The sequence below is a fragment of the Lissotriton helveticus genome, chromosome 1_1, assembly GCF_964261635.1.
Source record: "Lissotriton helveticus chromosome 1_1, aLisHel1.1, whole genome shotgun sequence".
NCBI lineage: Eukaryota > Metazoa > Chordata > Amphibia > Caudata > Salamandridae > Lissotriton > Lissotriton helveticus.
This window is the reverse complement of record NC_136057.1, coordinates 1,987,003,257-1,987,030,330: the sequence shown is the minus strand read 5'-3', so window position 1 is coordinate 1,987,030,330 and position 27,074 is coordinate 1,987,003,257. Positions and strand designations below refer to the sequence as shown.

The 27,074-nt window shown below is 45.6% G+C and overlaps 1 protein-coding gene across 1 annotated transcript in view; it reads left to right on the top strand.

The window, feature by feature from the left end:
- LOC144766277 (uncharacterized) overlaps positions 1 to 27,074 on the top strand; it is a 149,145-nt gene that overhangs the window by 37,258 nt on the left and 84,813 nt on the right. The window contains exon 3 of the mRNA XM_078650347.1: positions 15,858 to 15,995. Within this exon, the coding sequence (XP_078506473.1) occupies positions 15,858 to 15,995 (138 nt within the window). The remainder of the gene's footprint in view (positions 1 to 15,857; positions 15,996 to 27,074) is intronic.

The window sequence follows — 27,074 nt, the reverse complement described above, 5'->3', positions numbered from 1 at the left end:
CTCGCGCAGATCCCCCCGGAGAGATTGGCTAAGCAAGAAATGGTCCAGACGGGAGTAGGAACGGTGGACATGCGAGTAGAAAGTAAAATCCTTGGTGTGCGGGTACAGAGACCGCCATCCGTCAACAAACCCCATGTCTGCAATCATTTGCCGTGTGTCAGTGGAGAACAAGCCGGTATCAAATCTCTGGTGATGGGTGCTGTCCATATCCCTTTGCCAAACTGGGTTAAAATCCCCCATTACAATTAGAGACCCCTCCACAGAGTCAAGGACTGTCTTTAGCAGGCCCTGTATGAATCCATTCTTACCCACAGTGGGACCATAGAGGACCAGAAATGTGCAAAGCCTACCGCGTATCACCCCCTTAACTGCCAGCCAGCGCCCCTCCTTATCTTTAAGCACTCCCGTGGGCTGAAAGTGCAGGCACGCTCGGAACATGAGGGCCACCCCCCTATGCTTCGTGGGGGCTGAGGATCTATATATGAGGGGAAATTGTTTGTGCTTGAGGCGGGAGTCTTCCCGCCTAGCCAAGTGTGTTTCTTGCAGTCCCACCACATCTAAGTGATGATCGAGTATGTACTTTCAGATCTTTTGGCGCTTTTGGGGAGAGTTCAGCCCCTTCACATTCCAAGTCCCTAAAGTGAGCGGCATCTTAGTTGGGGTGACATGGCTTGCACTCTATAGGGGACCTCCGAGGCCATCCAGTCTCCCACCCCCCAGCCATGATCCGCGTCAACTCCCTCCACATGCCCCAACCGACTGTATACTCCAGGGTAGAGCGATCCATGCAAAACGAACATCCTCCCAACTTGCCTCATTCAGCCTCTCCATGTCTCCACACAAACCGTGTCTCAACTGCAATGGAAATAGACAGTCCCCCCCAGCTACCACCACTCCGCCCCTCCCGCCCCTCCCCTCCATACCTCAACAGACTCCCCTCCCCTCCCCACAACCCCAAAGACCAGCAGGCCTAGCCAAACAACGCAAAATAAAATGGCGTAAAGGCCTGGATAAATAGTCTCTGGGAGCGGCCGCAAGGGCCGGGATTCAAATAGGCAGTTGGGGTCCCTCCTGAACCCAATAGGGAAGCGTGTCTTCAGGGTAAACATATAGTGTTCTCGGTACCTGATGAAGAGATGTCCCTCCGACGCACTCAGTTCTGCCTCACAGGCTCACTCAGTGGGAGGGCCATCCTGAGATGCAGCATCCGTGACCAGCGCCACAGAGGCCACCGCAGCCCCCCTCTCTTGGAGGCTGGGGGAGATGTCCGGTCTCCCCGCAGCTGCCGCACTGCCAGGCCGGGGAGCATTGTCGTCTCCTCGGTGATGAAGTGCCGCTCCTGGGTGTCACTGTAGAGTCGTCCAAACCAAGGATTTCCAAGGCAGCTTTGAGGGATCTGACCTGGACCAGCTTGTTTTGCCAGCGAAAGATAAGGCGGAAGGGGTGACCCCAGGAACAGGCCACCTTCTGGTCCCTAAGGTAATTGGTAACAGGGCGAAAGTCCCGCCGTTTCTGCAGGGTCGAGGCCGCCAAATCCTGGAACAGCTGGGGCTGATGATCTCGGAATCACAAGGGATTAATGTCTCGCGCTTTTCTTAGTATCTGTTCTTTTAATTGGAAGTCGTGCACACATACTAGGATATCAGGGGGTGGTGCCTTCGGACCCCTAGGTAGGCCGACTCTGTGGACCCTGTCCATGCGAAACTCCTGAGGATCCTCCTCACCCAGGATAAACTGAAAGAGGGCTTGCGCGTATTCTCTGAGGTCCTTACCTTCTCCCGCCCAGGGCACCGCTCGGATCCTGATATTATTCCGGCGGGACCGGTTCTCCAAGTCCTCAGAATGGGCCTGGGGATCTAGGTTCTGTTCCGTGAGCCGGAGGACGTCTTGTTGGAGTTGGTGCACGTCTTCTGCTAGGCCCAGATTGTGCTCTTCCCAGGTGGCCACTCGCTCCCCAATTCCGTCCACGTCCCTCCTCACTTCACGGAGATCTGATGCCAGGTGGGAGCATAGCTCCGAAATGTCTTCCTTCATGGCTGTAAAGAGTTTGACCATAAAGGCCTTGGTGGCTGGGGCCTCATCGTCATTCTGCGGGGGCGACTGGATGGGTCCCGGCAAAGACGACGATGGCACTCCTTTGCCCAGCCCCTCCTTTGCTGGTTTGTCCTTACGCTGCCTGCCCGCCATGACGTGGCTCCAGGGCCCACTGGTTAGGTGAACCCTCCTTGTGGTCTAGATCCCCGGGGTCGACCTCACTAGACGGCAGCCGGGCGCCTCCGACCGCCAGTAGTCCTGTCCCTCTGCCTGGGCCGCGTAGCTCCCCTGTGGCGCCCTCTCTATTGTTATGTGGTAGAACCAAGCCGGACTCACCAGGGCGCCCGCTCAGTACGGATGGCTAGTAGGGGCCCAGCGCGCTTATGGAGCGGCTATGATAGCTGGAGGACTCTTCGCCAGGTAGCTCAGGGGACAGCGCCGGCCTCGTTAGGCCTGAGGTAGCGCCGACTGCAGGCCGCGTCACGGGCGTAGTCCGTGTTGTGCAGGGCCTCCGGAGCAGCTTGGTGCCCGGAGCTGGCCCCGGTAAGCCGGAAGTGTTGGTGGCAAAAGAAAAGGTGGGGCCCACTGCGCCCCACCGCCAGGCGGGCCCGGGTTGCTGAGCCGCGGCCTACGTGGACCCCGCCGCGGCCCCAGAGCCCCCCCCCAGGTGCACAGGGGCGAAGGCCGGGTGCTCAGTGCTGTCCGATTGAGATCAGGAGGGTGGGGGAGGCAAGTATTGTAGTGGCCTTGGTCGCCTCGCCCCTCCGCTAACGCCACTCCCGGGCCCGCAGTAGAGGAGGCCCGCAAAGGCCGGAGATCCCTGGACTCGATTGAGGCGGGGGCCCCCACTCTGCGACAAGGCCCCATTGCGGTCGCACTTCAAAGCCCACACCTCCGGCTCAGGCGTAGCAGCCCTCGATCCACCGGACCCGTCTCCTGAGGCCAGGTTGCTTATGATGCCTCGCAGGGCAGGAAAGCGGACCCCCCAAGCTCTCTCCTTTCCCCTCCGGGATCGCGCTCATTGCTCCGGAATCCTCCGCGGGTAGGTCCGGCGGTAGCCGCCAACTTCGCCAGTCAGGCCTCACTGACAGTCGCGGTTCCGGGAGGGCTCGGGCGCGAAGGCAGGGTTCTCAAATTGTCCAGGCACACTCCCGGTCACAATTTGTGTGGGATGAAGGCGGCTGATATCCCGTGAGGAAGCTATAACAAGGCTGAGAAATTTCTTGGCGCCGGAGGGACACAGATACACGTCTCACTCCATCGCCATCTTGGACACGCCCGGGAAGACTATCTTAAGACTGACAAGTCCATCAGTGAACTAATAGTGATGCCAGTTCTAATGAGCACCCTCTGTGTGGCCTTGGCTGCTATTATACATAGAACAACAATATAGTCAATAAAATCAATCACAAGAAAACATTTTGCACAGCACACTTTCTGATCTCATGTGTTTCGTGGTGCCCTCATTTGTGACAATGAAGAAAAAGGAGGCAAAGAGAAATAAAACAATAGCCTAGGCTGCCACAATTTGGCCAAGCGAGGAAGCCATGAATAATAAAGGGTTCGCAGTTTCCCCAAGTGCAATTTGGTCGGTGGATAGACATTTCTTCCCCTCTCTTGCTTTGCAAAAATTAATGCTTAGTCTTTAATTCATTGGGATTTGTTGAATTAAAGCTGATGTCCTGTCCCTCCACACCCATCACGGATCCTTCCTGTGGACCACCTTAATTTTTGCTTTTGCCCCATAAGCGATGGGAGGCTTTTCCTAAATACACACATTGCATGCCACATGGACCTCACTGTCCTCACTGACCGGGCCCGGATTCCTTGACATCGATTCACTCAAATCTCTCTGGCTCCTCGCATCCTTCCCACACCACGCCCAGATTCCTTTAACTTGATTTATTCCATTCTGACGGGCTCCATTCAACCATCCCAGCACTTACCTTATCCATGTAACCCAGACCTGAAATTGTACAGGTCGAAATGCCGTCGACCCTCCAGCGCAATTGTGGGCGTTACTGTGGTTTCCTTAAACAGTTGAATCCTTTTCTGTAAAATTATCTATTAACTGTTTCCGTGACCTTCAACTTAATTGTATTTTTGCACCATTTACCCTGTTTCTTCACCTTGCCTTGTGTCACTGTGCTGTTCACCTTCACAAGCACGAATGTGCAAACCTGCAATTGGGTTACCTATGCACATATTGTAATGAAGTACTGAAAAAACTACTTGCATTTCAAATAGATGTACCCCATTTTATCACTCTCCATCGTGGTCTCCCTTTTTTACCCTCTCTCTCATATTGATTTGTTTCTTTAATTGTATCTGTCTTACTTAATGATTACCAGTTGAGACATTGTTTTTTTTTTATAGTCTTTAATTCTTGCCACTTGAGGTTAAAGTGGGAGATGCATGCAGAAACCGCATCAAGGCTTGACTCGTTTTGGGCACAAAGATCTCAGAGAACTTTGAGCTGAGGCAGGTATCACATAATTGAAAGTAAGGAGACAAAGGGATAGGAAGTATTTGATCTGGCCATCATCAAAGAACTGGTGAAGCAAGAGTACCAACTCCAAGTTTAGGACTCCTTCTGTCACGTTCATAACTGTCTCAGCACACCACATTTTAGTGAGTGGACTATGAGCCTCATTGTTTTCTCCCTCATGGGTAAAATCAAGGGATTGTTGGGTTATGTTCCTGTTTTCTCATACATAATTACTTGTGTTTAATTTGATTTAGGTTCTTCCTTTCTCTGTTAAAAAAGTAGCACAGAAATATGGAGAGAACATGATTTCCCTAGAGCATACTATTCGTCACAAGGAGATTAATAAAAGTCATGCCTTCTGGTTTTATAGTTTCCATGTAACTCATTACACAACAAGGGGGGACTAGCAGTTGGGCCTGGCCATGTGTGTCTTCGCATATCAGTGAATTGCATCTGTGTGCCCACCTTAGGGAATTGCAGACCATGTTGTGGGGTCTATGTCACGATTGTGTATTGTACTGTAACTTAATTGAGCCTGTTTCTAAGCAGTCCTAATGTTTACAGATAAGAGATCAAAGACATAGGGTGATTGTGAAGTTTAAGATTATATTGCATTTCAATTTCATTAATCAAATTACTACCTTTGTACACTTGACTCACTAAAGGTGGCAACAGCAAGCAGAGAATGTAAAGCCCACAGTGCAGAAGAGAGATAGCATCTTAGATACAATGTAACACAGTGTTGTCAAATCTATGACTCTTCTAATGACTAGGAAATAAATGACCCCATAACTCATAGTCCACACCATTTACAATCTTATCTTACCCTAAACCCCCTTTACAGATGCCTGATCCTCAATCTGCTAGCATTAATTCCTCCCTTGGTCACACCACACACCATATTGTTATCCCCAGGGAAAATGTTTCTGAGTACACATGTATTAGTGTCTGTGATATTCTATGAAATAAGCTTAATAGTAGTCCTGGCATGAAGTATCTTTTATTCATGTTCCTCTCAATGTGGCTTGTATCACCTAGTAAGTAGGTGATTCTGGACATAGCTGTCATTTTACCTGCCAGCCATGACCAACCCTGAGTTGAAATGGTTGTGATACTGTTTACATTAAAAACCATTATGCATAATCTACCTTGCACTGCATGACATTTACTGTGATCTTAAGCACCAAGTCAACTATAAAATAATGTATGCATTGAACAGAGTGAACAAAACATATATTGACAAAGCCAATAGGTCTGATTTAAAGTTTGTGCTTTGACACTTGAATACAAATGCAATAATGAAGAAGAAAGAAACTTATGGGGTGATTCTTGTCGGTATAGTAATAATGGTATGTGAGAAGGTGGTTCTGATCATCTGAGCCGCCTGTTTTTTTTTTGGTTTTTGATCACCTGATTTTTGGCCGTTTACTATAGGAGAGCCTCATAACCTGGGACTCACCCACTGTAATCTCATGGTAAAATGTACTGTGCAGGTTTTCCAACAGTGTCCACCTTGTGAGATAAGGCCACTGCGATGCAGCCAGGGTAAGGGGCACTGGGCTGGTTACATGAGGACACATGTGCACAGATGCGTGGATCCATATAAGGGCTGCATGGGGAGATAGACTGGCACAGAAGGGACTTTGCAGAGTTGGATGGTGACCTAAAGCAGGCCTTACAATGAAGGTGGACACAGGTAAGGGATAGTCAGTGTGCTTTACTGTTTCACTTTATTAACAATCCATTATACTCCTCTAGGAAAGGAGGCATCATGGGTTAGCTTCAGTTCCCTTGGGCCTACAAACTTCAGACGCCCACGAAAGTACACTGTAAATTGTGTGAAAAGAACCATTCTGCTATATCCAAAAGCATATCTCTTCTTCTTATGGGTCATACAAAAATGTTATATTTAGCTGGATCAGCTCAGAACCAGAGCCCAGACTTTGTGTGACCATGCCAGGCGGAATTAATAACTTAAGTCCCTAAACTGTTGCATCAGAGGCCTAGGCATTCAGATAAATCATTCCCCAGGGCAGAGGTCTTCTCTCCTAGAGGGAGAAATAAGGTTCTTGCAGGGATTTCTGCTCATACACAGAACTTTGCCCAGAGACTTAGTACCTTAGTGAATTAGGGTGTGCCAAAACTCACCTGAGTACCCAACATCCCCTGCCAGACTAGCATCAGTGAATCATTGGTTCCTCGTCCTATACCAGGATACCTCAGGTAAGGTGGAAAACAGGAGCACTCTTTCGTTATACTCTCATACCAGTCCAAAACAGGGAGTAAATGGAGACACAAGCTAGTTTGAAATGTTTATTTCTAACGTCGTGATCTCAGGCGCAGTACCTTAGCTAATACAAGCAGACATATTATGAGAAACAATATTGTCAGCATACTTACTATTCCATAGAATACAAAGGGAGAAAGCATGTTATCATGCTAAATGGAAACAGGTTTTAAGTAGACCTATGTTAAACCCTCCCTTGCTAGTAGGTTATTTTATAACTAATAGAAGGTCTCATAGGCTTACATAGGCGGCCCGATACCTCTGGTAATTAGCAAAAGTGGATCACATCAGATTCTGAACAAGCTCTCAGGATACGAATGTTCTCCAAGTGTGTGTGATCATGCCTACGCAGTGCATTATTAAACGCGCCAATATCAGAGGTGGGCACAGCTGCATATGTGTTATGGCTAGAGCGTGTGCTGATCAGTTAGAACAACAACCACAGTGTCTAAGATAACCTTGACGGTCTCGGCTCACACTGTACAGACTAAACTATCGAAGCAGCTCAGAAATGCAGCAAAACAAGATATTCTCATGTGAAGCAAAATACTCGGTGTTCTCTAAACACTAGCGCAAGTGCATGTCGTGTGCAGAGCAGAGCAGGAAAGTAAAAATGGTGTTTAAACTTCTAATAAGCCCATGCCAACTTAACACTTTGTAAATGTACGGGTCATCCCCATGACACCCTCCCTTGATCGGAGCACGTGGAAGCAATGGGGGAAAATCAGTAATGCTGAGTCCAAGTTCTAGAGTCAGAGTCAAGTTCAAATTTGCCACAATCATGAAAACGGGAGCAAACTCCGAATTTGGAAATAATTCCACCAAAAGTATACATTCCTCAGTTTTGTTCAAAACTAGAAGGGAATCGAGTAAAATAAAAAAATCCGCTATTCAACACATGACGTCAGTCGTGGAAGAGAGAGAGAAAGGAAAAAATGTCTCACTCCAACAGTGTGTATTCACAATACGTTGCAACAGCCTCCAATAAGTCAGTGTTCTCATCTGAAAACATTTCAGTCATCCAATTCAACAATGGGTACGAACATACATGTTCTTCAATTACCGTTCTTCAATGTAACTGCGTGCCAAGAAACCATGCACCGCTGCAAAAACATTCCAATGTCCCAAGACTCCATGCATTGCTGCAAAGGCCATAATCCCTCCGCCAGAACAAAGCAATTCATGAGCAACCTAGGGCTCATCAGCTGATCATAATCCGCATCGGGAGACACCGTACTGCAGAGACACAAATCCAGGGACCAGTCGAAATAGCAGCTCAGGCAATGAAAGACAGGTTGGACACATGTGAAAAAGGAACATCGAAATAATAATCCATCAGCTGCACTTAATGTAGCCAGTGGCAGCGCTCCATAATAGCAAAGCATTCGGTTGCGCAGCAACAACAGTCGGGACATATTGTCGTGAGCCACAGGGTGTGCATCCATTTTTAAATAAAAAAAGTAACAAAAACACTCCGGCCACTAGTGCGAGCATTAAAGGAAATCCACCAAAGAGGCTGGAGAAAATAGAAAGAAAAAATGCCGGGAACACACCAAATATAGTTTGGAAGGTCGTGACAAGGCTACTACTACCAACTTTTAAAAAGTGAGCCAGTCCTGTGGTTGAGGAAGCATTAAAGATAGTATGTATTAACTCCCAGAAATGCAAGGGCAAATCCGTATTTAATAAAGCATGTACTTCTGTGCAGGTGTTGGCCACGTGAAGGACAAATGTTTCACGAGCAGATGTGAGGGTAACTTCTTTCTGGGACAATAGAGCTCTGATTCGACTCATCTTGTTGAACTCTGCCTTCAAGGTCGGAATCGACGGCCAGATGGAAACATCCAGCTTACCCTGTGGAGGAGGAAACAAAACATTCTTACAACAAACTACTCTTTCAGACAACGTAACTACGTAAGGAATTCCTGAGAGCATCCCACAACAGTCTTCATTATTGAATAGTAAATAACTACTGTTTGCTAGTAATGTAAATATCGGTGTGATAGCAGGTGTAGGTGTGCCTTTTAAAACACACGTCAGATTAGGCGCGTTCTGGTTGCAAGAGCCATGGATTTGAATATTCCGACACACCAATGAGTGGTCAGGTGTCGTTGTGCAATCCTCCCCATTCAAATAAACCTCTTTACCTTCCCTCAGGCATCTGTATCTAAATGGCAGAGACCAATCTTCATGGAGATTAGCGCTGCCTAAAGGTTCATATCTGCCTATGGCATAATGCTTCATTCAAGCTTCAAATTTGAAAAGAGGAAGAGAGAGTGTGATCAATTCGTGGATAAGCCACACAGCAGAATTATATTCGGCCACAGAAAAAGGTAAAGGTTCTAACTTTTCAATATGTAACATAGAAAACGTTACATCTTTCCTTGACATAAATTGTTGCTTTTCCGTTACATTGAAAGGAGCAAACAAAGAGGACATGTTCATGTAGTCCCAAGGCACTCGACCAGCCTTTAACGTTTGCAAAGTCCACGCAAACTGCATGATGGAACGCAGCTGATTTTGTCCATGAAATAAAACAGACACATCTTCCTGCACAATATCAACCACAGACGAAACAATATTATCTAACGTGTAAATGCGGGAAAAAAGCGTGTTAATGCTATTATCTACAACTTCAAGCACTTTTTCTAAATTAGCTTGATCAATAGCTCTTAAACGTGAAGCAGCCTCAATCTGAGAAATTTTCCAAACCTCGTTGTAAACAGCATAAATCCATCTTTTAGATCTGCCAGTTGCAGGCACCTTTCACTAAGTCATTCAGATCAACATTGTCTGTCAGTTTAGACAAATGCAGTTTAACTGACATTAAGGTGGAGTGTTGGAGCCAACTCTGACACAACTTCCCTACAGAATAGGTTGTTACAGAATGGTCACTCAGAAACCGGGGATCCGCCCTAATCTGTATATACCCAGGGGACAAACCCAGAAAATGATGTTGACAGGAATCAGCACTTTTGTGCCAAAGCAACCAACCTTGTGGATCTAAGCTGGAAATGTTAAAAGAAGCATTTAGCATCATGGTCTGTAATTCTCTAACAGATATACTAGTATAATTATCCCAGCCGGGATATTCTTCTAATTCAGGAAAAGAAGGTGTATTTAATTTTTTAGTAGTAACCAATCCAAAGTAAGTTGTTTGTGAAATAGTCGCATTCAAAAACAACATATGGTTCGGGATGAGACATGCACAATGCAAAGCCTCAGTGCCTTGCACTTGCCAACTTTTAGAACCCCAAACAGATTTAGGATCAATAGTCTCTTTCCACAGTTCATAGCCAACAATAGCCAATTGGTCAAGGAAGGACTTGGAATATAACAAATTCTGTCAATTTAAAATAAAACGCATTAGAATTTGACTGATTGAAATCAGTAAAGTATGTGAATCTCTTCAAAAGAGCACTGCAGCTGCCTTCTATAGGAGCGGGACAATGTTCCCATTAGGTATAATTAACTACATTCCTTCTTGTGTTCGCCTTGTGCAGGTAGTGATTTCCAAAGTGCTGGTAACAGTACAAATCACCATAATTAGCAGAATCTAAATATAAATCCTCAGCATTAAAGGCAGCATAGTATTTCAAATCTGAAAACAAAGCCTTTATGGCCTGAACATCCCAATCATCAGAACGTATATTTTGTTTAATTACATCCCCCATAGAAACTCTCAGTACATTTGGGGCATTTATAAGCTCTGTGGGACCATGGATTTGAAATTAAACAGCGTCCCATACAATCCCATCTAAACCGGGCCAAGCAGTAATATTCACAAAGGCCAAGTCTCTCAGGAATCTGTGGATGTGGGACTTAGAGTGGGGTGCCAATGTTCCATTAATAGGTCGAATCACTGTTCTTTCCTGAATGTAGTGTCCATTTACAAGGTGGATAAAATACACCACAAATCCAATTGACATGAACAAAAAAATTGAAAAAAGGACCAACCAGATGTAAGTCCAAGGTGGAATCAAAAAATGTTTTTTAAACCAGTGAGCAAAAACAGAAATTTTTGAAGGGGACTTCGATGTGGTAGAGTTAGTGTCAAATGAAAATCTGGACTCATTGGCCACACAGGTTTGTAAACCGGGCATTGATAAGTCAGTGGGGTAAGTATATTCAGTATCATCAAGATGAGTATCAGGAATAGTATTCAATAAAGGACTTGAAACTGCAGGCATCTCGAAAGCAACATCAGGCCTGTTCCTAGGATCCGGAACCAAAACAAAATTCCTCTGTAGTGCCGGACAGAAGACCGCAGGTGTCATACTAAGAAGAATCGGCCACTCTGTGTAGTTTGACATTGTCAATGGAGATGTACCTTTTTTCTTTACGACCTGGAAGTGGAGGTAAAATGACTGTCCTTGTGCCCTGCACCCCAAGTACAGGAACCGGAGCTCGATACGAGAACCAACTTCTTTCTTGTTCTCGATCTTCTCTCTGACCAGTTCTCCGTCTCGGGGTAGCCAGCCAACTACCGGGATCTGCAACACAGCATCAGATGTGTAAGGCAAGTGTTCCTTTGCAAGACTGTCTCTCGTCTCTTGTAGATTCTGTAAAACATGACAATGTTCATCTACATCAAAGGGGGCAGCTGCCGCCGCCTGGTCTAGACCTTTAAGGTCCGGGACGAACATTTTGATACCAAAGAGCTTTTCGTATGGGGTCCGCCCACCCAGAGACCTTCAAGGGAGATTAATAAGTGCACGTTGTACGCTATTGAGATGGGCTAGCCAGTTCCTGCCAGTGCCTATAACCCTAGCTGTCGATGTCTGCTTTAAATCACGGTTCATTCGTTCCACAACACTATTGCCCTCAGGCCGGTATGGAGACGAAAATTTGTCTTGGACCCCCAACGAACTCATGGCGTCCTTGTACGCCTTAGAGGCGAAGGCTGGACCCTGATCAGAATGGAAGGTGCAACAAGCAAAAATTCCCGCAAGGACACGCAAGTCTCTTATGACAGTTCGTGAATCAGCGCTGCGGTGTGGCCACACCCAAACAAAGCATGTGCAAGAATCAATTGCAACTAGGATATACTTATACGCAGTATCAGAGGAAAAAGGACCGCAGTGATCTAAGTAAACACAACCAAGTGGTTTATTAGAAATGTACAACTGTGTCTGAGGTGGACGCGCAGAAGTCGAAGGCTTGATCTGCTGACAAATATCACATTGAACGACATAATCACGCGTCTGTTTGTACAGTCCCCGCCACCCGAAACATAGTTGTAGCTGAGTTACAGTAGCCGAAACGCCCGCATGCGCGGACGCAACACCTTCATTGTCAGCTGTAATCACTGAGGGCCTGCGGTCCGCGTTGGGAATCAGTCTGTCACCAACGTCGGGTATTTTCACATAAGGAACTTTATCAGGACTTAAGTGATAACAATACTTTGAAGGAAATCCCGCAGGACATTTACATCCCTTCTCAGTAGAGCCAATTGCTGCCAAGATGTCATCATCAATCTTACTTTTGGAACGTGTAACTGCTGCAACCAAATATGTCGATACTGCTGATTTTGTGGCCTCATCAGCCAAACTGTTGCCAACAGTATGAGCTCCCACACGCTGATGACCCAGAGTATGAATTACATACGTGAGTGGCAGTCGCTCTTTAAGTTCAGCCACTCAGACCCAGATCATTTTATGTTTTATTGTGTTACCTTTGGAGTTTTGAGTTCAAAAGAACAGATTGTCATTGTAAGACTGGACACAGTAGTAAGAGTCACTCACAATAAGAGTAGTCACACTAGGATCTGCGTACTCCAAGGCTAGCAATAGAGCACGGAGCTCTGCCAATGGTGCGGTACAGTCCCCTAATGTCTGTGTGTGCACGACATCGGACTTAAACTCTCCATTCACCATAGTACCGACCACAATAGCGCAGGTTGAAATATATGCGTGCTTAGACCCATGCACAACTTGCGCAGAAGCGTCACCGTACATGATACAATGGAAAATCTCCAATGGACGCATAGTCAAAGGAGCAGGATAAACAAATTCATACTGTAAGCACTCCTGCGACTGCAAGGAGGCATCAAAAATAAACGTGACATCCGGAGACATCAAAGATGTGGCTCATTGTGTCCACCGTGGGTGCAAAGCTTTAGAATTAGGTACACTGGCTTCCGTCACTGCTTCCAGGGCATGATACGGGGTAAAAACCAACATTCGTTTTCCCTGCGACAGTGCACGTTCCTTCAGAATCGCCATTTGCACTGCTGTCAAAACTTTTTCCACAGTGGAAAACCGCAATTCTGCCGAAGTGTACAAGTGTGACTTGTAAGTGATAGGTACTGTGTCACCTTCATTAAAAGTAAGATACGTGAAACCCACCGCCCCAGGGACGATTCTAATCAACAGGTTGGTGTGGTTATCACGAGTCAGTAAGAATTTAGATTCTAGAAGATCAGCCTGCAAAGAACGCAAAAGGGCTGAATGTTCAGGCAGCCAGCACAATTTGGTAAAAGTTGGTTGTATCAAAGCATACAATGGATTGATACGCTGGGCATAATCGGGACTGTAAGTACGCCCAAAATTTAAAAATGCGACTTAGGATACCTCAGGTAAGGTGGAAAACAGGAACACTCTTTCGTTATACTCTCATACCAGTCCAAAACAGGGAGTAAATGGAGACACAAGCTAGTTTGAAATGTTTATTTCTAACGCCGTGATCTCAGGCGCAGTACCTTAGATAATACAAGCAGACATATTATGAGAAACAATATTGTCAGCATAGTTACTATTCCATAGAATACAAAGGGAGAAAGCATGTTATAATGCTAAATGGAAACAGGTTTTAAATAGACCTATTTTAAACCCTCTTTTGCTAGTAGGTTATTTTATAACTAATAGAAGGTTTCATAGGCTTACATAGGCGGCCCCATACCTCTGGTATTTAGCAGAAGTGGATCACATCAGATTCTGCACAAGCTCTCAGCATACGAATGTTCTCCAAGTGTGTGTGATCATGCCTATGCAGTGCATTATTAAATGCGCCAATATCAGAGGTGGCCACAGCTGCATATGTGTTATGGCTAGAATGTGCGCTGATCAGGTAGAACAACAACCACAGTGTGTAAGATAACCTTAACGGTCTCGGCTCACACTGTACAGACTAAACTATCGAAGCAGCTTAGAAATGCAGAAAAACAAGTTATTCTCATGTGAAGCAAAATACTCAGTGTTCTCTAAACACTAGCGCAAGTGCGTGTCGTGTGCAAAGCAGAGCAGGAAAGTAAAAATGGCGTTTCAACTTCTGATAAGCCCATGCCAACTTAAAACTGTGTAAATGTACGGGTCATCCCCACGACAAGGTGAAGCCACTCAGCATTAATCAGGCAGATGTCAATCAGCCAGATGATCCAGGCCTGGGCCGTGATGTCAGCGAGTGGGGGAAGTGGGTCTTTCAGAGACCATGGGACCCCTGGACGACGTCATATTGAAGTATATCAGAGGCCTGTGCAGACTGTGCAGGAAGTTTGAAACAGGGACAGAGAGGTGATGTGGCACTGCAGGATAGGCCATACGTACATACCTGCCAGTATACTCTGCCCTTCCTTAAAAGGTCTTGTGCACAAAGTAGAGCTCTCCCTGGTATGTGCTCTAGCTGAGGAATACTGAGGCTGGAGGCTGACGCCATGGAAACTTTGAAGGTGGAGCCCCTGGCTGTCTGGAGGACCTGGGCCTCTGCCTCTGGTTTACACCAGGACTGGTGGAAGAAAATCTGGGCTTCTGCGTAAGGAGAACAGAGACCGAGAAGGAGAGTAAGGTGGATGTCTGACACAGGGATCTAGGGAAGGCAGCTCCCTGCCAAGCTTGCCCTCTTGGAGGGCAGGACCGTGGAGGAAAGTGTCCCAGATGGCCAGGGCAGGCCACCAGAAGCAAAAATAGATGAAGTGCGTTGAGATTGGTCCACAGGGGCCTGTGACATGGCCCACGGAAGGTAGGTGACCTTTGAGAAGACCAACAACGAACCACGTGGGGCTCTGCCTTGAGTTTCCAAGTTGCCTCCGGGTGGGTCAGGTACCAGTGGCTGGGCCCAGTTGAATCAAAGTCAGGGAGCACTGTTGTGCTCTCTTTGAAGTGGCTTCAAAGCACAGTAGGGAGCAGGGGACTCATTATCCCATCCCTGTGTCCCCAGGAAGCAGTGACGCACTACAGGATCAAACATGCCATTAAAACGCCTATCCTTTAAGCTGACAATCCGTAAAGAGTTGCAATTTATGATTGGGACTTGAGACACATACATGGTTTACAAGCAGAGGTTTTTGTCTCTGGAAACCCCAATCTCCTTGTAGTTTGACATGGAGTGAATGTTTTTTGGTTGTCTTGACCTTTATTTTGGGATTCCTTAGCTCATGAGTAGATTAACCACCTTTCCGGGTATATTAGTTCCACTTATAGCCTGAACTAGGTGTACTCTCTCACCTAAACTAAAAGCGGGGTCAGTATGCGATATTACTATCAGAATGGAAGCAGCAGCAGTTAAACTCCCCTCAGCAGATCCGGAAGTGGTGCCACAGAGAAGCCAACTGCTCCATCTGCCCTCATCCCAAATATTCCTGAGAGCATGGGCACACCTAGAAATGCAATCCCTGGGGTGGCATTTTAGTTCCTTAAGCTCAAGCTCCAATCATTCCACTTCCCACTCAGTTAGTTAATTTTCAGTGCCTCCCCCTTTTAATAATTCAAAGCCATTAATCCAACCTGATGACATACAAACACAACCAAGGTGCCTCTAATTCAAATATTTCTGGCACAGCCTTCTGTATTCCCAACTTCTAGGTTATGTATCAATATGACAAGTGTCTATGTGACCCAAAGAGACAACGTGCAAGCACCATTGAAATTATTTACATAAGAAAGTCCCTTAAACTGCAGTGTAACATCAAAATGAATGAATCACAAGCCAAAATGTAAAGGTTTTTGTAGTGCTTCTTGACCTAATGTGTCATTTATTGCCTTTGTCATGTTTGTTGTCGGCAAATCATGTTGAAAGACTGACCCATAATAGCAATAACATTTTATCTTTTAGGGAAGTCTGGAATGATAAAGGAAGTGGAGGAAAGACGGATGTTACGTTGTACAGAATGCTTCCTCAACCTGGATACATCTGTTTGGGAGATGTAGCAGTTGCAAGTTATTTTACAAAACCAGATAAAAATGCATACAGGTACATAGTAACTTGAAAATGTTACATAACAATATTTTCAAAGCTCGTAAACTACTAAGCCATTAGTTACTGGCATCATTTAAACTTATATGTAGCAAAAACAACAATTCAACCTAAGATCCATTTTTCCTGCGCGATGATGGGCACAAATTATATCAATTGCAGTGGAAGACATGTGGAAAGTTTGGGGGTGAGATAGGGAAAGTATAAGCAACCAGATCGTGCCTTCTGAATATTACATAGGAAGCCATCACAGAGTCAAGAGAGCTTGTGAAGCAGTTTCAGAGGTACAGCTGCACCATGTATCCTCTGGAGCCGAAGCGAAGGATGAACGGTGCTAGTTTGCATTCTCAAGACATGCCAGCCCTATGGTTGTTACCTGGTGACAATCTGGGGGAAGCCTGGGTATAGCAAAACTCTGCCTACGAGCCTGCAATGACATAATTATGATTGTGATTTGATTATACAGAAAACTCTTATCTAGCAGGAGGTCTGTGGCTGGGTTAGAGCAAAAGCAGAAATAAGTCAGGGAGACCAAATATTTCAGCTTTGCACAATAATCTCAATCGTTGTTGGGTTAAGAATCAACTCACTTAGTACGTCCAACTATTTCCAACCAAAGGACATGATGGACGCAGTTCAAACTTAGTTGATGAGTAAGGAAAGGTTACCTGAAGCTAGGTATCATCTGGGTCTCATTGGCAGAGCCGTATAATCAAAACCTACGTGTAGTAATTCTATTTGTAAGAGGTAGTTAATAATGGGGGAGGAGCAGGATCATAAGGAATTCTAGTCATGCATAAAATAAAGAAGATTGATCGTATTCAGAGAAAAATGTCACTACAGGGCTTGCAAGATCCATATCGGTTCCACAGGCTTTAGAGAAGAAGTTCACCATCTAGAACTGAAGCACTGTAAATTCACTGAGGATGATCATGAGAGACAAATGATATAGAATGTGTTGGATAGAAAAGTGTCAGTATTTGTGGTCTTAGAATTGGATAGTAGCGGATTGGAGGGCATTGTGTCAAAGAATGGAATGGGAATGAGTTAGATTGTGGGAAGCAAAGAGAAAACTGCAATGAAATTTCAAAATGGCATTTAATATGTGGGAACATTAGGGTTGGAAAGACGTGCGCATGCCACAAGAAATAGTACATTTTGGTGCTTAATGAGTTAGCTTGTTATAATCATAGCATGCGTTTTCATTGATTCTTAGGGTCAGTTTGAATATATGTACTCTTCATACCCCACCAGTATAATGCACTAGCTCTAAAACCCCCTTCCCAACCCTTGTGTTGTGTTTAAATGCCTCTCAGTAGAGGCCTGGTTCCCTTGCTGGCGGGTATTTTTCATTAGTGTTCATTAAATGTCTGCACCTGGTTCCAATTTCTTTAAGGCCACAGCAACCATACTCAAAGTTTTGAATCTGTTGCAGACTTTTTGGCGGCCTCTCTATTTAGTTTTCTAGTGCTAACCTATATGCAATATTGTTTACTTACAGGTGCGTGAAGTCTGATCTGGTAAGGAAGGGTGAATTGCTACACACCTGGAATAATAAAGGGTCTGGTTCTAAGGCAGACGTCAGTGTGTGGAGTGTACACGAAGAAACATTCGACACAGATGGTAGTGTTTTTATTTTACCAATGTGGCTACAGTGTCTTTTTTCTGATTCTCCCAGTAAGTCTCGTTTCACATTAAGGATATGATTTACAGTCGTTTGGTTGGATTACTCCACCTCAAACATGTCGGATATCTCATCTGCCTTATTACAAGTGCATTACATATTATGGCACTTATCCGTGGACGGGTACATCCACTTTTAGTCACAATCGATGGCCTTGCTCGCAAAAAATGTTTTCACTGACCCATCGCACAGAGGCTGAAGCAACACCACTCCAGTGAAGTACTGCCTGATCTTTACCTGTGTTCTATTGAGTGAGCCGTAAGAGCGTAAGGGCATATTTACGAATGGCTCCTAAATTTCTGTCCTGTGCGTGTCCGATAATTGCTGGATGTGTTAACTAACCCAGCATTTGTTCAATTTCGGTAGGTGCAAACCTGCAAATTTTTGCAAGGGAAACCATACGGTAATTACCATATTGTGGATTATTGTGCTTTGAACAATAAGATCTGCATGTTATTCTCAATAGACTCATAATAGGCATAATTTATGCACACGATAAATAATGTACCTCATGGCATAATTATTCATCAGTGGCGATAAGTGACTCCTCAACTGGTTGTAGTGGAGGCATATAAGTATTGTGCCTGGTATCCGATGAAAACACAAACATCTTTATGTTATGCTGCATTTTCAGGGGGAAAAATGTAGCATTTGTCATAGTCATTGCACCAGATATATTTCCCCTTGGTGTTGCATGTTATCGGGTGCAATAATGATCAAATAGGGCGATCCTAAGGGGAATAGCAAAACTACAAGCCTCATAGTGCAATTGACTAAATGAATACTGTTGAAATGTCCTCCTGATGTCACATGCCCCTAGAACACATTGCCAACCATATGTTGTATTCCACCTCCACAGGGGAGTAGCTGTTAGTGGTGCAACTGATGCAATGCACCAGGGCCCAGATGTGGGAGGGCCCAATTGCAACAGTCAGTTGGGTAGCTCTTTTTTGCATAGCCACTTGAAGTTAGGATGTAGGGGATGCTGTAGCACTTCCAAAATATACATGGTGGAGTTCCAAAGGTGAACGAGCATTAAGATTACTTTACATTTTGTTTTAATTCTGCACATTAGCTGTACCGTGAAAGACAGAGGTCAACTGTCAGTGTAGTTTTCCAACAAGCTACTGCTTAACCTTTTAACATGGAGACTGGTCTTTACTTTTCTTTCTCTTACTGCAGAGTGTGAGGATTGTGTCAAGTGAACCTTTCTGGTGTGTAAGAAAATGCCGTAGAATGTTGTTTTCTTTTAAAACAAAACACCATGTATTATTTCTAAATAAATCTACACATATTTCAAAATAGATTAAGAGAAAAGCAAAAATGCAGCACTTTTTCCTAATTTTGAAATGAGAAAAAAACAAATATTTTAATGGGAACAAAACGAATCAAGACACTTTACTTGATAATGTGCAAATGACAATTTTTAACTGAAATGTAAAATGCACATATCATTTGTGGGCTCTATAGTTTTATCAGTACAACCATGTCTGTGCAAATGTAGTGGACATTTCAATGTAAAATGTGCAGTCTATAAGTAGTGTGCTACCACACCATGCTTTAGTAATACATTTGTGACGCCTGCTCCTAAATAAAATACTGGCCTCATACTACATTCTTACCATTATTTATGGCAGCCCCCACAGTCAAAAATTTGATCCAACACCACTGCCTACTGGGGCCACAGGAACTCTTACAGCACTGAAAGTTTGCTGTTACCTCCATCTGATTCCCTCATTGCTCGTTCACTGAATGGCTGAGCATTGAGCATTCTCACTTTTTGCTGAGTGTGCCATTCGGCCCTGGCTACCTGCCGCCCACAGAGGTTAAAGAAAAGTTGTCCCGATGCTACCCTGTGGTTTCTGAAGTCAATGCAGGCATAGGGCCTGATTCACAAATGTAAAGTCAGACCAAAAGTCTAACTTAGAACAAAAGTCTAACTTTACTACTATTCGGTATTCACAAAGGTAAGTTACCACTGGTAAAGTTATACTTTTGGTCTAAGTTTACCTTTGTGCATACCGAAAAGTAGTACATTTAGACTTTAGGTCTAAGTTTACCTTTGTGGATACCCAAAAGTAGTAAAAAGTGGGAGTTTACCTTTGTGAATTGGGCCCAATATTTTCTACATTTGGCCTGACTGGTGGTGGGTAGACGCTGGCAGTTAGTAAAAGAACATAGACCTACATAAGACAGAGTGCTAGAACTGTGAAAAATAAATATGTAAGCATTGTTTGTTTCATGTTATGCTAAACAAATGCACGGGTAACTTTAAAACAACTTCTTGGGGTCATAATAGCAGGAATCATTTTCCTCCTGAGACCCATGGAGACTGACCAGCATCTCGGAAATCAAGATTTTGCTTCCCAGAACGAGATTCTGAGAGATAACTCAAGTTACTCCTAGGCACAGTACTGCAGTAAAGGTGGGCGAGTCAATAAATTAACAGGCAAAACTTTTGATACTTAAAGCCATGACAGGACTCAGACCACAAGCTCCAGGATCCCTTCACTGCCAGGAGATGGAGTCATTGCATGGCGGGGGCATGAGAGGCCCTGTTGGTTCATGCTGCATTATATGCATGCTGGATGTGCCCAGACACAGACCAGGCCAAGAGCCGCCCCTTCTGAGCTTGGCGAAAGCTGAGCTGGGCCCAATCTCTTGGTTCTTAGGCCAGGGGCTAAGGAACTGTTTAGCCTGCAAAGGTACATGTTGGATGAATTTTGCATGTTTCCTACAACACGAGGAAATGGAAAGCTAACCACCCCCTCAAGGCCAAATGAAATCTCGGCACCAGACCTAAGTTTATTACAAATTACTTGAAATAAGTTATAGAGGCCACTAAGTCAGAAATCAGTCTTGTGGAGGGCAGGATTGATGAGGTAAGGAGGATATTGATCATTCCAGATGTAGACCTTTTAAAAGATTTGTCAACTAGTGGGAGCACAGTAGTGGATGCTAATGCTATTAATCAAACCCCTAATGAAGAACGACAAAAGAAAGTTGATCTGCTCAATGTGCTCAAAGTAGACCTTTATGCATTAACATGGGTTCTGGAGGCAGGTGACTCAATGCTAAATTCTTCACCCTTTAGTCACCATGTGAAAAGGAGGAAAAAGGCCCTTACTGCAATAAGATTGGAAGATGAGTCCCTGAAAAAAGTTTTAGCCTACAGGAAGGTAGAATAAATATGCTCTTTGAAGAAGTTAAATAGCAATTCAAGGAAATTAATCTTAAGGATATTTTCAAACTGGAAGCAGAGACACTTGATCACTTTTCCAAGAGCTTTGATACATTGGCGTTTAAGCTTAGAGATTTCCACACTCTAGTTTCTAAGAAGCTTTCAGCAATTGATGTTAAAATGAAAGATCTTGGAGTAGTCCCACAATATATGGGTATACAAGCATTCGTATTTAGTCATTCCTTCCCTAGTGCATCCCGAGTTTCTTTAACACAACCGATGGCAAAAAGCCCCAAACTCTTTACTTAATTGAACAATGCTGTAATTGTGGACAGAACTAATTCTACTTTAGCTAATTTACCACCATCATGCCAAAATAGATGTGCATCCGGCTAGACAGGTACTGATAATCATCAACTACCTCTAGAACGCACAACATATACATTTGTCCTGAAGTATGTTCCAGCGGTGCAGGCATCTAGGAGAGAAGACCTCTCAGCCCTAACAAATGATACAGTTCATTGGCATACATCAAACTCGAGGTGGTGTCATGACTGCTCAGGGAAAGTCCTCTCTGTTAGAAGACCCCTTGGTTAGGTATTCACTGAAAGAAACCTTTAGCGGACTGCATGATTATCAATTTTAAAACCACACATTTGGTCAGATCCCTCCTACACTGTTTACAGTATAAGAACTTCGCCCAAAATGCAATTAAAGCCCTGCCCTTGGGCTATGTTTATAGGCCGCCAATGTCATCACCGCAATCTCCCCATGCACAAGACAATATATTGGCATCTATTGCCAAGTCACTTGTCAAAGTTGCTGCAAGGAATAGCTTTGAGGCACTACATTCCTTGGATGCCCAGGACCGACTTTATCATAATAATGCACCCAACTCACCAGAAACCTACCATGCCTAATAACACTCTAATGGGGTAAGTTGTCACCATGCTCCATGAACAAACTGTATGTCTGGATCTCATTATAGTAACCCTATGCAGAGCATTTGTTTCAAGATTATTTCATGGTATGTTGCAGGCATTTGTGCAAAGCTTTCTAATCCAGATTGGGTGTCATATATAGGTTGATAACCTATGTCCTTGATGAGTTTAATTTAAATTGCTTTTACTGCATCAGTTGCACAGCCATTCCCTTATACTCGATAGACCAAATTGTCCAAACTTAGGGTTAAGGAAATTAATTCTACCTGTTTTTATCAAATGTTAATGTTTGTGTTGCATGATTCATTCAATATAATCTTGATTCATTTGTATTGTATTGTTTTTATGACAATTTTACTAAGGTCATTAATGATCTAGTAGCTGAAATTGCAGATACGCAAGGCAGGCACTAAAAGGAGGTTTTAATTGTATGGGTTGGAAATTTCCAAAAAGGAAGCTTGGATAAAAAAAACTGATTATTTCCAGGGTGCAATATGTGTTTCACCAAGGGTTAGACACTACAGACCAGTATCTTAATCTACAGTTTTTACTAGGGAAAAATGTCAACGCCAAGGGAGGGTCTGTTCATTTAGCTAGTAGGAGCATCTCTTGTGCATTCAACATAGTAAATTGATCCAAATTATGGAACATTAGGGCGAGGCTAGGGTTTGATTGAGCCCCAATCGATTTGCTACTAATTTTGATGGTATGATGCTAAAAAATCTGTTATGGGGTACATGGGGAACTCTCTTCAGAAATTAGATCCGCCTTGAGAGTACGCCAAGGTTGTGTGAAGGACCCCCATGCTTTTCTTCCTATATTTTAATGGTCTAGAGAGATATCTGTGATCTGTAGGGAAAGATATGGTGCAGGTAATGTACATGTCTATTCCAGTATTGCTACGTACTTTTAAATTCTAGAACTGCAAATGGCTTCGAAATACTTCTGGATGGTTTAAATGTATGTATGAATGATGTAGGTCTTAGAAAACAAAAACTAATAAGTCTTTTATTGTGAAATTGGGGCCTAACCATCCCAAAATGAATAGCATACTATGGTGCTTGGATTTGGGTGTTTAAGAATGCCGAAATACTTAAAAAAGGGGAACATTCATTTTTTTCCCAGAATGTTGGTTGCGTCTCAATCACTGTCCTCTTTTGTCTGCCACTCTGAGGTAGGCATAGATTTTCTGGAGGACAAAAGACTTAGGGCCTCATGAGTTTGGCGGTGTGGGAGCAGGACTGCCCTGCTCCTGCACCGCCAAACCCATGTACAACCCGCCGCCAGATCAGGAGTTTTCTTGTGTCTGCCAGGCACTTTTATGGCTTTCCCAGGGTGATGCCTGTGAAATAGACACTGCAATGGAAATGTCAAAGGTAGTACCTGCATGGCATAGATTGCTTCAGTCCATGCCATGCAGGTACTGGTGTGTATGCACATGTTGTGCCCCCCTGTGTGCATCCCCCTGTGTCCATCCACATGGTGTGAGGCATAAGAATGCCTTGTATGGCCCAGTTTGTTTCCACATAGCCACACTTTTCATGGCAGTTGCAGTGAAGAAACTCACAAAATGCGGGGCGCTAGAGGGCGCACGAGCAGCATGGCCGCACTTTAGTGAGGCTCCTGCAGCCTGTGCCGATATCCTGTAGTAATCCTGATTTAACCACCTCCGACGCTGATGAAAATTAGTGACATCAAAGGAAAACACAGTCCCAACACTCGTTGAAAATTTGACAAGAAACGGAGCTGTGACTGCAAAGATATGAGCAAAGACGGAACTGACCGGTAACTGCTGAGGTGGTCACGGTGCGCGACGCTGGACTCGGAGAGTACGTGACGCCGGGGCGCCCACGCCTGCAGTGTGTGAGCGCCGGCTTGCCTGCTCACGGAGTGCGACCCTACGGAGTGATCCTGGAGGCGCTGCTACCGGCCATAACGGGATTGCATGCGACGTGGGAAGGACTGAGGTCGGCGGGAATGGTACGGAGACCTGCTGACTTGCCGCACTAGAAATAACTGACGGAGGCAAGGTGCGTTGAGGGTGCCCGCGATTGAATGACACCCTTCTGAGGCCCCCCCTTTGGGTCCCTGAGGCGGGAGACGCAGGACTTTATGAGTCTGGCCGTGGCGGGGCAGACGTAAAATGTTGGCGCCTAGAGAGCGTCTGCTCACCGCATCAGAACAGTTGGCCATTGAGGCACCGGGCGGTGCTGCAGAACTTGGCTGGAGTAACGTGCGGAGCGGATGCATACGGGTCCGTAGACAGAGGTTCGTAATGAGGTACCGAGCAGCAAAGAGGCTGGTGCATTGATATCGGCGTTGTGGAAGGGAATAGCGGCCCCAGGCACTGCTTAAATCGGAATATGCCTCTGAGATTGGTGGGCGCTTAGTGATGACATTATCTGCTGCGATTCCTTGGAAGGAATGCCTATAATGACACTGACCCCTCATATGGTGCGTGATGAACTCTGACTCTACTGATGTGTTGGTGGCAGGGGGGCCGCTCGTTTGAAAAACGCATATTGGTGATTTGACAGGGGCTGTATGTAACTGCATATCTGTGGTGGTTTTGCAGTGAAGTTTGGTACATCTGTGTCACCTGATCCGGCACTGCATGCACTGGAGACTTGTCTGAGTGGATCATACCTGTGCCGGCGAGCTGATTGCACAACGGCGGGACGAGATCTGCACGAAGACGCCGCAATCTGGGGTGCATCAGAGGCACCTTGTGGAAGCTTGCAGTCAAAACTGTGGGGGTCGGAGCGGCCCTTTGAGGACACTCCAGGTGTGTGCTGGAAGCTGCACTGATCTATGACGGAAACCTCTGTGGCGCCCAGGAGTGGAGGAGGTAGAGGAACCAACAACGTCAAAGGGAGATCAGTAAAGGGCGCTAACATGGGACGGCAAGACGCTAGACAGCCGAAGCTATCCTTTGACTCGACACAACCGGCAAAGAAGAACGCTCGATTGGATTCGGAGCCGGGAAGGCCTCATAACATGTCGGCTGCGGGTACTAGCGGCGATGCACCTGCGCCGGATATGCACCTTATTCTACAGGAGATGAAACAAGGATTCGCGACGGTGGTAGATAAGGTAGACAGGCTCTCATCCAGGATGGACGCTATCGCGCTAAAAATGGACGTGCACGAAGAACGCATCACAGCGGCGGAGAGGAGAATATCGGACTGTGACGATACTGTGGCATCCCATGATGCTAGGCTGTCAAGGATGGACAACATTCTCAGGGTGATAGCCGCAAAGAATGAAGAGTTGGAAGCACGAAGCCGCCGCAATAACATCCGCGTGGTAGGCGTGCCGGAATCAACAAATACGGGGCGGATGGAAGAGTACGTTGAGCGGATTCTGAAGACGGCGGTGGGAGACAAAGCCTTCTCGCAGCAGTTCATTGTTGAGAGGGCGCATCGCTCTTTGGGCCCACAACCCCAACCGGGACTGCCACCCAGGCCGATCATAGCAAGGCTACTCAATTATAGAGACAGGGATGCGGAGTTGCGAGCTGCGAGAACGAAGAAACAGCTCACGTGTGATGGAGTTAATTTCACCCTGTACCCCGATTTCACACCGATGGTTCAAGATCAAAGACGGAAGTTTATGGATGTAAAAAAAAAGCTTAGAAGTCTGCAAATTGATTATGCGCTACTATACCCTGCAAAACTCAGAGTAACACATCAGGCGAAGCAGCACTTTTTCATGAATCCGCAGCAAGTTGAGGATTACCTGAAATCGTTGAGGAGGGGGCAGGATCAACATCGAGCAGAAGAAAGAGCAGGAGAGGAAGCGGATTGATCCCTTATTGCAGGATATTGGCATGAAATGCGAGTTGCACTATAATACCCAGGGGTCGCAGAGGACAGTTGCTATTGGGATTTCGGACTAGGGATCCTGAGTGGAAACTGCTGATGCAGATACGGGACAATGATGCGATCGGCATTGTACATGAAGGTGGTAACGTATGCCAGGCGACACCCCCCCCTCTCGAAGACTCCTCGGTGGGGAGGTCGGAAACGTAGAGCGAGATGGAGGGGGTGGTGAAGTGTGTACCTTAGATGACCCCATTAGGGTGTACCCCACTAACGATGTTTATTTCACTGCAGCTCATTGGGGGTTTGCTGTCAGTCTCAAGGGAGGGGGGAGGAAGGGTTGCTGGAAAGTTGGGGATATTTCAGTGGGAGGGGGGTGGATGGGAAAAGCTTGCACTTCGAATGTTTATGATGATCCCAGAAGGACTGCAGATGCGGGATGTTGACTTGATATCGGTTTGGGAGCGGGGGGGTCACTGGGATGTTTGGCGGGGAGGGGGAGTGGGTGGGGGGGATGGAGGGGACTTGGGGTGATGGGTTGCTACAGTCAATGGTTGCACGGAAACTTGCATGTCCGGAGTACCAATTGTTATGTGACGGGTGGCGGGTGGCGGAGGCGGGTGGATATGTGTCTTTCTATCATTGATGACGGGGCCTATGGCTGATAAATCCAAGAACTTACTGTCGATCCTGTCATGGAATGTGAGGGGCATTAACGATGCGAGGAAAGGCAGAAATGTACTTGCTTATTTGGATAGGCATAATGTGCACATAGCCCTGCTGCAGGAGACACACTTTAAGCCACGGGTGGAACCCAACTTTGCTAAAAAGTGGGCTGTGATCAGGAAATGTTCGTCCTACTCATCATATTCCAGGGGTACTGCGGTACTCATCAAGAAATCCACGGCCTTTCACTTGCTGGGTGATATACTGGACCCGGATGGTCGCTATGTAATTGTGTGGGGAAGACTGGGCACGGATACTGTGGTGATTGTAAGTTGTTATGCTCCTAATGTTGACACACCAGGTTTTTTTACGACGCTATGGGGGCATGTATTGGGGGTGGGTGCTACTCACGTTATTTGGGGGGGGGGGATTTTAATCTGGCTTTGCTTCCTGGGGTGGATAGATCAGAGGGCTGCGTACAATATAACAAACAAGCACGAGATATGCTGATGGGCATTATAGAAGAAGCTGGGCTGGTGGATAGCTGGAGGCATGCACACCCTGCGCGTAGGGAAGGCACACACTTTACTTCCCACACTAATACCTGGGCTAGATTAGATTACTGCTTTGTTTCGCGTGGTTTGTGTGAAGGGATGGGAAAGGTAACACACCTGCCTAGAACTTACTCTGATCACTCCCCGTTACTGCTTTCCCTTGCTGTGCCCGGTCACAATAACTTGAGGCCCCCTTGGAGACTGCTCCCATCGATGCTACTAGACTCTG